Source organism: Henckelia pumila, chromosome 1 (genome assembly GCF_033568475.1).
Source record: "Henckelia pumila isolate YLH828 chromosome 1, ASM3356847v2, whole genome shotgun sequence".
NCBI lineage: Eukaryota > Viridiplantae > Streptophyta > Magnoliopsida > Lamiales > Gesneriaceae > Henckelia > Henckelia pumila.
Window position 1 is genome coordinate 59,638,116 of NC_133120.1, and position 15,157 is coordinate 59,653,272.

General features: G+C 36.8%; 1 protein-coding gene across 1 annotated transcript; it reads right to left on the reverse strand.

The window, feature by feature from the left end:
* Window positions 1-202: 202 nt before the first annotated feature.
* LOC140875820 (phloretin 4'-O-glucosyltransferase-like) lies at window positions 203-1,912 on the reverse strand. The gene has a single exon (XM_073279615.1). The coding sequence runs from the start codon at window positions 1,808-1,810 to the stop codon at window positions 392-394; it is 1,419 nt and encodes a 472-aa protein (XP_073135716.1). The 5' UTR covers window positions 1,811-1,912; the 3' UTR covers window positions 203-391.
* Window positions 1,913-15,157: the final 13,245 nt, after the last annotated feature.

Sequence of the window (15,157 nt, forward strand, 5' to 3'; positions counted from 1 at the left end):
TAAATAAAAATATAAAAAAATATGAAATTTATGGAATTAAAAATATAAATTCATTGATAATATGACTAAAAAAAATAGAAGTTACAAGACAAAAGTGAAAATTCAATGCAAACATGACTAAAATGAAAAAAATGCAAGTTACATGACTAAAATTGTAAATTCAATGTTAACAGGACTTAAAGTGAAAAATTAATGAAAGTTACAGGACTAAAAATACGAATTAATGTTAATAGGACCACAAATGAAAAAAAGATGCAAGTTACAAGACTAAAATTACAAAATTATTTTTAACAGGACCAAAAATAAAAAATGTGCAAATATAGGACCAAAATTGTAATTCGCACGTATTTTGAGCAAAGAACTTTTACAAGAATCTTGTTGAAATTCAGAATCAATGTTCTAAAATCCTCTTAAAATTCTTGTATGTAGAACCCCCGATATTCTTGACAGCTGTCACAGCTAAATCCTTCAATTTGCAAGCATTCTTCCTAATCTCTTTCCCTCTAACATCATCCCCCATTACAACATCCAAACACTCTTTCAATTCTCCTCTTTCCACAACGTTTCCTTGCTTGGTTCTTGTTTTCACTCCAATGGCCCACACTTCCTCCACCAATTTTGCATTTGTGAATTGATCAGCTGTTTGCGGGAAACCAACCATTGGAACCCCTGAAACTATACTCTCCGACACCGAGTTCCATCCGCAGTGTGTCACAAAACAGCCTATGGATCCATGGCTCAGAACTTCGATTTGTGAACACCAAGGGACTATAAGCCCATGATCTCCATCATTTTGAATTTTTAACATCTCTTCTTCTTCTTGATTCTTTGAAGGTCTGATGACACACAAAAAGGGTCTTCCACTTTCTACCAGCCCATTCAAAATCTCATCTTGCTGCTCTTTATTTAGCACAACTATGCTTCCAAATGCGACAAAGACAACAGAACGCTCCTGCTTCGAGTCGAGCCACTCAAAGTAGTTCGTCTCTCCGGTTTTGCTACACAAATCTCCACCAAAAGATTTGTCGGTCGAATCATTTCCATCAGAGAAAGCCGACGGAATCAAAGGTCCAACCGCAAATACATTGTACTTTTGGTCAAATTCTTTGATAGCTTCTTGCTCTAGTTCTTCGAACGTGTTGAGAAAAACAAAAGATTCAGGACCCTTCTCGAGTTCTTCAACATGTTCTCTTAGCATAGGGATCATGATAGAACTAAAGGGATGATCCGGCAAAAGAAACGCGGGCATATCATCGAATGAAAACAGAGGTAATGATTGAATGTGACAAGAAAATGAAGAATCGATCCCATTACAATAAATTCCTCTGACATATATCCCATTGTCGCGATTGAAGAATTTATCAATAATCGCGAAGGTAGCGGCAGACTGTATAGCAAGAAAAGCAGAAGCTAAGCCCATTTCACGCGCCACCGCTGCCACCCAGGGGAGTAGGAAACTGTACACTAGACACGTAGCAGGTTGGCCTTCCCCGGCGAACTTGTGAAGGAGTTTGACCACATCTTGGGAGCCCACACGCCTTAAATCGATCAAGTAGCGGGAAAAGTCCCCGCCGGCAAATGGTTTTTCCTCGTCGTGGCCGTCGGAGAAGGAGACATACGACAGGTTTTGGAGGTGTGGCAACCGATCTTGAATCTGTCGGAGGCCACTGATGGTGGTGGCAAAAGTGACATTTGCGCCTCCGCGGCTAAGGTTTTTGGCTAATTGGAGGAGGGGATTGATGTGGCTTTGCAGAGGGATTGAGATTATCAAGAAGTGGTGCTGCTTCATTTTGCTTTCTTTTCCAAGCATTCGAAATTGGAATGATGTTTTTTTATAATAGCCTGAGAAGAGTGATGAATGTACTGTGGGCAAATCTGGGCATTTTTGTCAACGGGATTTCTGGGTAATATTTGTTTAATAGTTCTGTCCATAATATTTATAAGGGTAATGCTTCGAATATATCTTAAATTATCCTTCCCCACAAATCTGGGCATTTTTGTCAACGGGATTTCTGGGTAATATTTGTTTAATAGTTCTGTCCATAATATTTATAAGGGTAATGCTTCGAATATATCTTAAATTATCTTTCTCCAGTAAATAAGTCAACAAATTTTTAATAGTTCAACCCGTAATTTTCGAATGATCCAAATATATATTAAGCTATCGGATAGCGTGTTGATGAATTTTTTAATAAAATATTATGAAAATGAAAATGTTTGACCAAACTAGGGATGTTGGGGAGGGATGTCTTCCCGTCCGTCCTCGAATTCAAATTCGATAGCATACCCGTTTTGATACCCGTTAATTCTTATCGAGATTTTCCTTATTTATCTTTGCGGGAACCAAATCCCCATATCCATACACATAACCGAATATATATATATATATATATATATGTATATATATGAATTGATAAATTTTATTATATAAAAATATAAAAATTATTATTCAATTTTATAATAAAATACCTAAAATATTTTGGGTCAAATTTTTTATTATAATATTAACTTTTAAAATTAATAAAAATATTTTAAATACAAAATATTTCTATAAATCAAAATTATTATTTAAAAAAATACTATGTATTAAAAATTTATTAAAATTATATATTGTTTTTAAATTTATCAAAATAAATTATATATATATATATATATATATATATATATATATATTTAGACTAATATAAATATTTTATATGTGTACGTAACATGAATGAGATTCAAATAATATGTTTATATTATAAAAAAACTACGTTATCATAAACGGATGTATTATATATAATGTATAAAAATATATATAAACGAAATAATAATAATACTTTTAATTTTAATTTTTTAAATAATATTTTAGATTTAATAAAATTGATAATTAAAATATTTGTATATTATTATTATTATTATTATTATTATTATTATTATTATTATTATTATTATTATTATTATTATTATTATTATTATTATTATTATTATTATTATCGGGGCGGGTTCGTGGATGGGGATATCATCCCCATAACCGCCCCAATATGTTTCAGGAATTTTTAAAAATCCCCGAACCCGAACCCATGCCCGAAAATTCTCTTCCAAACCCGTCCCGTTTGGGGTTTTCCCCGCGGTTACCCAAACCCGCGGGGAAAATTGTCATACCTAAACCAAATTATAACAAAAAGAGGAGAAATTTTATAAATATGAGGAAAATTGTCATACCTAGACCAAATTATAACAAAAAGAGGAGAAATTTTATAAATATGAGGAAAATTGTCATACCTAGACCAAATTATAACAAAAAGAGGAGAAATTTTATAAATATGAGGAAATCGTTCCTCTGATCTTATTATAATATTTTTAAAATAAATATTCTGGGGCTGTATTTCGGACATTATTATTATTATTATTGGAAAACAAAAGTTTCACTTATATCATGATGTGTATGTGCTTGTTTGTAATAATTTTATATTTTTCGATCATCTCATATTTTGTGTTGTCTTAAAAAAACTTACGAAAATGAAATCATACTCGCTATTAAAATTTTTTAAAATTATTTTTTTTACAAAAACCATTACTATTATTATTATTATTATCATTATTATTTCGTATAATTTTGATAAGAACTAAGTGATGATGTATTATTTATTTCACATGGATAAAAATTGAATATTTAAATGAGTTATGAGTTTATAATGAAATATTATAACAACTTGGAGTTAACCATTTTCATACAATTAATTAATGCAATAAAACTATCTTATATAGGCGCTTTTTTACATTTGCAGTGACTCGTTCAATTTGTAATCAGGGCGTTTTTTTTTTTTTTTTTCTTTTTTTATTAAAGGAAAGCTTATAATTTTATTAATTACGATCATCAATGATAAGTCGAACCAACTATGAGGGAAACTCACCATTTTCAGAGGTTTTTAAGAATGTGGGCAAAATATTTTCAACAACATAAATATTTTCTCTTTTCTAAAATATATCCCACATGTTTTATTTTTCTCATTTTTCCATCAAATAAAATTCCAAATTCTTAATTTTTTCTATTATTAAAGGAATTCAAACATTTGTTTAATTTTCACAATCTCTATAAATTTACAGAAAGCATTACCAATACTTTCTTATGTTCTTTCAATTAATTATTCTGAAAAATTTCACAACTCTTTATCTCTAATTCATCTATTTCATTGAACAATAAAATTTTTAAAGATTTAATTGTTTCGCTTGTCGGACCAAATATTTGAATAAGCATGGCAATTTTTGTGACCGGAAGCTAGTGCGAAAGTCTGAGAGACATAATACATCTTGGGTTTTATTAGCTATGGCAAGATTTTGATCTCTAAAATCTCAAATTTGAAGAGTAATATGAATTTTAATGGATAAATCTTTGTTAAAGCCTTAATTAGCTTTTGAATCTATTAGTAGTTTTATTTTTTTATATAAACTAGTAAAAAAATGCACACACTATGAGTGTGTAAAATAAAAGTTATTTTCAAACATGGAATAAGTGGGAGATTTAGTGGGATAGTGGGAGGTTATGGATTGGGTGATCATGAGTCCATGACTCACGTAATTGCAAAGTTGTAAGAGTGAAGATTGATGTGTAAGAATTATTAAGATAGAAATGTGAAGAGAGGCTAAAATGAGAAAGAAAGTTGGTGTCCTCAAACCAACAGTTATTCTAACGGTAAATTCGCATTCAGTACCTAAACCCAAACACATATACATGTTCAGTCCTCTGTCAAAAGAATGTTTGTTTAAACTCCCTGGGCCTACATTTTTTTCTCGGATAAAAATCGGTACAAAACATTGAAAATAAGGTACGAATACATGATATTCCAGTACAAAACATTAAAAATCTGGTATAAATATATGATTTTTAAGTACTCAAATATATGGATAAATATTGATATTAATGACAAATTGTATGTTTTGATGAAAATTGGTACAAAATATCAGAAATAAAGTACTAATATATGATATTTGAGTATGAAATGTGTTAGATCTGGTACAAATATATGATTTTTAAATACTAAAAAATATTAATATTAATGACATATTTTTCTTATTAATAAAAATGTTCATGTTTTATACTCAAAATCTTATTTTTTATACCAGATTTTCAATGTTATGTACTGGAATATCATGTATTCGTACCTTATTTTCAATGTTTTGTACCGATTTTCATCCGAGAAAAAAATGTGGGCCTAGGGAGTTTAAACAAATATTTTTCTGACAGGAGACTGAACATGTATATGTGTTTGGGTTTAGGTACTGAATGCGAATTTGCCCTTATTCTAACTCACTCGACTATTATAAAATAGAAAAGATAATGTCTTCACCCCTTCACAAATTGGAGCTGCTGTGAGAACCCAACTTTCCAGCTACTTTGAAGAGCTATAACCGATGGAATTAAGAGCAATCAGGAGCAGTTTTTTTTTTTTTTTTTCAAATTCAAGGCTTGATGTGAAGATTTGTAACAGCCAAAGAAATAAAGGGGAATGATGGCTGTTCAGGGGAGTTATTGGCCATGAATGATGTGAGGACCCGAATTCTAATCATCTAAACATAATAAAATCAAGCAATCCACGATCGAGACATAAAAATAAACGACAAATTTTTTTTTAAGGGAAGGGCGCGCGGCCGCGCCCTTGAGAGGCGCGGCCACGCACAGCACCCTGCCCGGGGGAAAAGCAGGCCGCGCGGACGCGCCGCTCTTGCTGTTCCAGCTCCGAAAACAGCTCCAGAATTGAATTAAAACACCCGAAAGCCCTCCGGGAAGATCCAACTAACATCAATCATAAACAAGATATCCGGATGCACATACAAGAGTCGAAACAAGAAGTTCGATACAATATAGTTCTAAAGTGATCCGAATACACCAATATAAAACAAGCATCGGTTCTAGTTACAATCCAAAACAAGAGTTTGAAATAATTCAACTCCAAAACAACTCCAACTCCAAGCCCTCACTCTATCCACTCGACCACCTAGTCATGCGATCTCTGACTCGGTCCTGCCCCTCCTGTTGCCAAGCACACATACAAAGACAAGACAACAGCCGGATAAATCCGGTTAGAATAATATTCCCAGTAAAAGAGACAAACATGTTATATCAAATAGGCATTTCAAAATGAAATACATCAACTTCCAAATATCCAAAATAAAAGCAATGAATGCATGACTTCAAAAGGTTAGATTATCAATCCGAATAATCAAAAGGTGAATAATTTCCTCTATCCCCTGGTTTGGGATCCCGATGATGAAATATCACAACAATCATACCGACTTTCCCTTTCGAGGTGGACGATGTATACTCCAATCCTCCAGACTCCGGAGCATTCAGTAGAGAGTTGATCGGCCACTGTAGTGCCTACCAGTGCCACTCGACTATAATCCTCAGATCGTCTAATTCAAAAGAAACGAAACGTTAGTCTCAATATGAATGCATAAGAACATAAAACCATTCAATCAAATAATTCAAGTAATTCACATAAGCATGGTATGTGATTTCTCTAGGACACTCGAATCAATCCGGATTAAAGTTAATCGTCTTATTCCATCCAAAGTCGTCTTATACCTTTCTTTGATCGCAAGTTCCAATCCTAAACAATCAAAAGATGATTCGATTCAAAAGCTATTCGAATACAATCAAAAGTCAAGAAGTACAATACACTACCGTCTTCAATCTCTCGAGATTCAACTCTGAAAATCCAAGATATCAGCCTTCAAACCAATCTGTACGGAGATGAAAATGAATTAATATCATTCAACAACTCAATCGAATACTATACAACAACACAATCAATCGATAATTCCAAAACTCAAACCGGCGGCATAACGGCTGTATTCTGATCAAACCGAAAACGCAAACAGCAGTATAATATCGGTACCAACTCAATTCAATATCAAAACATCAATAAAGACTCAAACCCATTAAATCTCAAAACTCCAACTTTCAAAAATCACAAGACAATTCATAACAAATCCGAACGGCGCTCTTTTTCAATTCCGTATGAGAATAAACGATAAGAACTATCCTAAGAACATCATACCCGAAAAGAATCGAGTTCCAACTACATCCAAAAAATAAAATATATCCGATCGAAGAAAAACTTACGATAGAACGAAGCCTTTGATGCGGTGATCGCTATTCTGCCTTCAAAAATAAATTCTAACGGACGGATCGAGCAAAATCGAGAAATCCAAAGCTCAAGAACACGTTTGGAGCTTCTTCAATGGTGGGAGGCGTGTTGATGAAGATGATAATGGAGTCAACAAGTCAAAATCCCTTATAAATATCTAACAAACTTTATAATTGAATTTTAGTCCCTGAAAAATCCAAAAATTGCAAAATAGACCCCGATCAATAAAAAGTCGGCTCTTGAATTCTGCAAACTCTGATTATCTCAAATAAACTCAATTAAGATAAATTCGGGGCGTTACAAATGGGAGGTCTTTCAGCTGCCATTTCCCAGCCTATAATGTAGTGACCCTGCATGGAATCATCTACTAACTGGCAACTAATAGCATGCATTAAACTTAATACAGTAAAATACTTAACAGAGTAAAAACGTGCGAAAACATAATCCATAATTTACATATCAGCTTAGTAACATAATCCAGTCTTAAATATGTAGTGATACAACCAAATCGAAGAACTTAAAAGTAAACATTATACAGCTAAAACATATCCTGCTGTATAAATTCCCCTGAAAAGCTCCGGCTCCCTAGTCCTGCCTCGAACTACCGGCTCCGTCCATCCTACGCCCTGCCCCATGGAATAGGGTGTCCAAGATAACAACTAGGACGTGAGCGCTAACGCCCAGTACATAGACATGAGTAAACATATGTATATAATGCATGCAACATGATGACTGGTAAAGGGTCATCTGAAAAGTCATGCTCAGAACCGGCGCCACATGAGTGCTGCCACCGCACGGATCAACCTCTGGGTGCAACCATACTCATCTAGTACACCAGAGTAGACAGACATAAATGCCCCCGCCATCGCGGTACTCTCAGTGATAGACTATCGAGTATAGAGCTGAGCGGCTCTATAGTCAGGTATAACAAGGTATAGGCTCAACGTGTATATGCACATGACATATGAATATAGAAAGCGGTAAATCATATATCATGCCATATAATAATGCCAAATAAATGCAACATATAAAAATGTATACTCGCTGGCAATCTCAGTCAATGTGTACGTACCTCTAGGCTAGTTCAAGTATAGTAGGATCCAAGGTTCCAAGCCTATATTCAAAAGTTCACCGTATCACTACATAAATTCTATAAGCCTTAACTAAGCTAATAAGTACTCCCAAAACTTAAATAGATTCCCGGACCATACCTTCGTCCATAGATAGCCCTTTGGAGTCGCTAGTCCCGGATGACTATAACTACTCCTTGGTTATTCCAGAACCTTTATTATAACCGATAGGGCCCTCAAGTGTATAACTCATACTATATAACTGAACACTCGGAATACTTGATTTATATCTAATTTTTCGTCCGAATGGCCCTATTTATAGGCAAAATATGCCGGAGTTCGGAGCCTCCGAACTGGGGTTCGGGCCCTCCGAACCTGCATGCCCGACACTTGTCGAAAATCGCGGATTAGTCAACTAGCATTGCTGTCTGGGGGAGTTCGGAGCCTCCGAACTGGTTGAGTTCGGAGCCTCCTAAGTGCTGGGTTCGGATCCTCCGAACCCAGGTTCGGATGGTCCGAACTTGGTCTTTGAGTTCGGATGGTCCGAACTCATTTCGGTGCCTCCGAACTGTCCGAGACCCCCTGGACCCTTCCTACCATTTTCGGACGTTCCGGAGCTGATTTTCCACTTATTTTTACCAAATAAGGACTCCTTAATCATGTTTTGCCATTTTTAAAATTATATGACATATCATAGCACGGAAAGTGGAACTTGGCTACTACCTTTATATGTAGCAATCCATCTGGTAATTTTGAAGTCTGATTAAGCCCTGGAATTGGTTAATTACCAACCTTTAATCATGTTTAACATATCATTATCTTAAAATGAAGTCCGGGTTACTACATTCTCACCACCTTTAGATATTTCGTCCGCGAAATAAAATCTAAAGACAAATTAAGATAACAATATGAAACAGAAAACCATGTTTTATTATAACAACTGTAATTACAACTACATGGTAATCAAAAATACAAAGCAAACAACTCAGGATATTCTGCTTGCATACGACTCTCAGTTTCCCAAGTTGCTTCTTCAATACCTCGGCGCTGCCACTGTACCATTACAAGTGGTATAGTCTTGTTCCGAAGAACTTTCTCCTTTCTGTCTAAGATACGGATTGGTCGTTCAACAAAAGACAGATCTGGCTCTAGCTGAATATCAGTAGACTGAATCACATGAGATTCATCAGCTATATACTGTCGAAGTAACGACACATGAAAAACATTATGTATACTGGAAAGATTTGGCGGTAAAGCCAAACGATATGCAACATCTCCGATCTTCTCCAGTATCCGGAAAGGTCCAATAAAACGAGGAGACAACTTGACTTTCACGCCGAATCTCATCACCTTCCTGAAAGGTAATACTTGTAGAAACACATATTCACCAGGCTCAAACTGAAGTGGCCTGCGACGAATATTAGCATAACTGGCTTGTCTATCTTGAGCAACTTTGATCCTATGTTTGATCAAATCTACCTTGTCTACAATCTGCTGCACCAATTCAGGACCCTCGACTTGTCATTCTCCGACTTTATCCCAGAATAACGGAGTACGACACCGTCGACCGTACAATGCCTCGAAAGGTACCATATCAATACTACGATGATAACTGTTATTGTAGGCAAATTCGATCAAAGGTAACTGATCCTGCCAAGATAAGCCAAAATCCATGACAGAAGAACGTAGCATATCCTCCAAAGTACGAATCGTCCGCTCTGACTGCCCGTCAGTCTTCGGATGATATGCAGTGCTCAAACTCAGAGTGGTACCCAACGCCTCCTGAAATTTACCCCAAAAACGTGAGGTAAATCGCGGGTCTCTATCACTGACTATTCTCACTAGAATCCCATGCAATCGCACTATCTCCTGGATGTATAAACGTGCTATGCGATCATAAGAATACTCCCGGTTATAAGGAATAAAGTGTGCTGATTTCATCAAACGGTCAACAACGACCCAGATAGCATCACACTGACGTGATGTCATTGGTAAGTGGGTAACAAAATCCATAGTCACGTGCTCCCACTTCCATTCGGGAATCTCAAGATTCTGTAATAATCCACCTGGTCGTCGATGGTTCAGCCTTGACCTTTTGACAAACCAAACATCTTGAAACAAATTGATACACACTCCTCTTCATCCTTTTCCACCAGAATCTAGTTCGCAAGTCCTTATACATTTTCATGCTTCCAGGATTAACTGATAATCGACTCCTGTGAGCTTGAGATAGAATATCGTTCCTGAGCTCCGCAACATTTGGTACAACTACTCGATTAGATAAGCACAATAAACCATCTGCCTGAAAATGAAATCCAGATGTATTAACTCCATTGGCTAAACGTGCCAAACGCTGAGTCTTAACATCAGATATCTGAGCATCTCTGATCCGAGAATACAATGCTGGCTCAGACAAAATAGTATACAACCGAATCCCATTTCTCCCTTTCTTGTGCTTGAGCATAAAACTCAATGAACAACACTCTTGAATCATATGAGATACTTCACTAGTTTGAAGTGCAGAAAGTCTCACCTGCCGACTCAAGTCATCAGCAGTAAGATTAACAGAACCTGGATGATATTTGATTTCATAATCATAATCCTTCAAAAGATCCATCTAGCGTCTCTGTCGCATATTCAACTCCACTTGAGTGAATAAATACTTCAAACTCTTGTGATCCGTGAATATCTCAAATTTCTCGCCATAAAGATAATGCCTCCAGATCTTGAGTGCAAATACAATGGCGGCTAACTCGAGATCATGTACTGGATAATTACTCTCATGCGTCTTCAACTGTCGAGAAGCATAGGCAATAACATGTCCATGTTGTGTCAGAACACATCCTAACCCCTGACCAGAGGCATCAGTATAGACAACAAAACCTCCTGATCCAGAAGGTAGAGCTAGCACAGGTGCAGTAGTAAGACGTCCACGCAGCTCGTGAAATGATTCCTCACAATCCGAGGACCATATGAAGGCAACATCTTTCCGTGTAAGCTGTGTCAAAGGTCTGGCCATGTTGTGAAAAATTCCTCGCAAGCGTACGAGTGTCAAGTTTTAATATAGTGATTAAATCAGATATCGATCCCACAGGGAGTAAAATGAAAATATTTAGTACTTGTAATTAGAATAGTCCAAACTTTATCTAGAAAATCAAACTTTGAGAATTTTGCAATAAAAATAAAATAATTAAGAGATTTAAAAGCACGCACACAACTTTCAGATTAAAAATCAATCAGAGAAAAATGGTCTAGAGGTATAGATTTCATCTGGTTTCAACAACAATCAATCCTAATTAATTAATCTTCATGAATTTCAAAGAATTAATAGCCAAGAACACTTACGTGTATTATTCCCTCTCCCGAGTGCCGAATAAAATATATCAACTACAATTCAATTCCAATATCCCTATTAAGAATCTACTTGCAGTGATCAATTCAAAACTATGTTCTCTTTAAAAGCTCTGTTAAAATTATACACTCTCCCGAGCGATATAAATAATTAACAGTGTAATTTCTAATGTCCTATTCAAAATCTCCTCTCCCGAGTGCCAGATTTCAAATAAATATAACAAATCAATTATTGATCAGATAATTGAAAATACAATCAATTCTAGAAAAAAACAATTAATCTAGAAGAAATTCAAGTCAATAAAATCAAGAATTCAAGAAAGTGTCTAAACCAGGTTCCATCCGACCTTTAGACTCTAAAAAATTAGTTCATAATAAAATTCTGAATAAAACAATAATTCATAAATTCAAACATATTCAAAATAAAATAAAAGTAAGAAATCAAATCCGTCGTCGACGTCGTGTCCGGTCGATCAAACTCCGTCTTCGTTCTTCACGATGAAGCTCCAGAATAAAATAAAAGTCCCGATCAAATCTTTGATTTCTCTGTAATTGTTGTGGCGGCTCCTCCAATTAAGACTCTCAAAAAATTCCTTTTATATCGCATCTCAAAAGCCCACAAAATATAGAAATTTCATTCCGATAAAATATTTCCAAGTTCAGAAATTGGCGACGCGCGGCCACTCCATAGCTCAGGCGGGCGCGTATAGCCTTCTGTTTCAATTCTCAAATCTCCCAAGGAATGCAGCGCGTTTGCTCTGAATGAAGCGCTAAAGATAAGCGCTATCTTTATCTTCGGCCCAATTGTGAAAAGCCCATTAACCTCTCCTGACTCTGTACGTTGTTTCCTTTTCTTTTCTTCTTTCTTCTTCTAAACTTCTTATTTTTCTCCTCGAAATTCCATAATACACAAAATCTCGATAATTTCCTACAATCACAAAAACAAAACAATACCCACATAAATCTGCTCGAAACAAATATTTAACAATTAAAATCATATATAAATTAAGTGTATAAAATACACTTATCAGGCCAACTGTGAAAAATTCTCGATGAACCGACGGTAATATCCAGCTAGACCCAAGAAACTACGAATCTCAGCAACCGTCGTCGGACGAAACCAGTTCAGCACTGCCTCTATCTTACTAGGATCAACAGATATCCCTTCATTAGAAATCACATGACCGAGAAACACTACCCGATCAAGCCAGAATTCACACTTGCTCAATTTCGCATACAACTGCTTATCTCGTAACGTCTGTAAAACAATCCTCAAATGTTGTGCATGCTCATCCTTGTCATGAGAATAGACAAGAATATCATCAATGAAGATGATGACAAATCTATCCAGATTTTCTCGAAATACCTGATTCATCAGATTCATAAAGACTGCCGGTGAATTCGTCAAACCGAATGGCATCACCAGAAATTCATAATGCCCGTATCTGGTCCTAAAAGCAGTCGTAGAAATATCTGAGTCTCGTACCTGCATCTGGTGGTATCTAGATCTCAGATCTATCTTAGAGTAGACAGAAGTACCCTGTAATTGATCGAACAGATCATCAATCCGCGGCAAAGGATACTTATTCTTGATGGTGACACGATTCAACTGCCTGTAATCAATACACAATCGCATCGATCCATCTTTCTTCTTGACGAACAAAACAGGTGCTCCCCACGGAGAAACACTCGGACGAATATATCCCTTATCAAGCAGATCCTATAACTGCTGTTTCAATTCCCTCATCTCTGATGGTGCTAGACGATAAGGCGCTCGGGATATAGGCGTAGTTCCTGGTACTAAATCAATACCAAATTCAACCTCTCGCACCGGAGGAAAACCAGGAATCTCATCAGGGAATACATCAGGAAACTCACTGACTACCGGTAACTGATCAATACCCGTACTACTCATGGACATATCAAATGCATAGATAAGGTAGCCCTCCCCACCTGACTCCAAGACATGACATGCCTTCAGAGCCGAAACAAGTGGCATCGGAGGTCGCGCACCCTCACCATAAAAATACCAGCTATCACCTTCAGCAGGATGAAACTGTACCAGACGCTGATAACAATCCACAGTAGCGTGATACAAAGTCAGTATATCTATTCCCAAAATACAATCAAAATCTGTCATCGCTAATATCATCAAATTAGCCGATAACGTATTACCCTCAAACTCTAGAAGGCAACCCATCACTAGACGCTTAGTTACTATCTCCTGCTCCAGCGGAGTTGATACAACTAAATCCATATCTAATGATACATAAGGTAATCTATGTCTCTTAACGAAGCGACTAGAAATAAAGAAATGCGATGCTCCAGTATCAATTAAAACAAGTGCAGGAATACCACATAACAAAAAGGTACCTGCCAACATGCGATCGCTTCCCTCAGTAGCCTGTTCTTGAGACAGAGCAAATACCTGCCCTTGAGTCTGGGGACGGTAACCAGAAGAACTCTGTGGTGCTGGCTGCTGTCATGGAAAAGTAGAAGCCTGATATCCAACCTGTGATCCCGATCTACTAGCAGAACCCATGCGCTGAGGACAATCTCTCCGCAGATGTCCCTGCTGACCGCAAATATAACAAGCACCAGTAGCTCTCCGACATGAAGCTGCAGGATGCTTCCCTCCACAGTGACTAGAAAACTCCTCCTTCTTCTTCTTTTTCCCAAAAATGGAACATACCTCATGAACCACAAGATCCAGATGAAGTAGTAGGAGTAGAAGAATACGTAGGTCCAGATTGCACAACACATTGAGCTCGAGGCTCAAAATATCACTAGGCTGTGCTGGCATCATCAACTGTGCCCGCCTGTTGCTGGTCTCCACAAGACGACAACGGTTCACCAAAGTCTCATAAGATACCGGGTCATCACAGACAACAACCTGTGAGTAGATATCTTGGTTCAAACCTTGTAGAAAGAGAACATACTTCGATGCATCACTCTCATTAATATGAGGACTGAAAGGTAGCAGATCAAGAAATCGTTGCTGATATTGATCAATAGTCATTGATCCTTGCCTCAGAATAAGCAAATCCATCGATCGTGCTTGGCAAACAGCCGGAGGAAAATACAGTTTCTGAAACTGCTGACAGAAATCTCCCCAAGTCACCTGTCCTCTCTCAGTACGTGCCTGAGCAGCTTTGACATCCCACCAAAAACGTGCTCGATCCTCTAGAACAAATTCTAGAACTTCCAATTTCTGATCCTCAGTACAATCGAAAGCACGAAAAGTAATCTCGAGTTTAGACATCCAACTTCTTGCTTGTTCAGGATTCTCGCCTCCCACCAAAGGTTTTGGTCCTACTTGCATAAATTTATTGATAGAGTAGCGACGTCTACCCTCATGATGACGATGTTGATCATCATGATGGCGGTGATGACGATGATGATGACCACCTCCCTGGCCAACACTACCGTGACTCTCGTCAGCCATATCCTGAAAAGAATTGCACATTAAATTCCCAAATGCGCAAGCATTACTCAAAACTAATTCTAAATCCCAAGTACTAATCCCAAAATCTAAGCATGCTCTGATACCAAAAATGTAGTGACCCTGCATGGAATCACCTACTAACTGGCAACTAATATCAT

What these genes read in the sequence shown, in the direction of transcription:
- LOC140875820 (XM_073279615.1), bottom strand. Translation starts at nt 1,810, where the DNA reads ATGCTTGGAAAAGAAAGCAAAATGAAGCAGCACCACTTCTTGATAATC.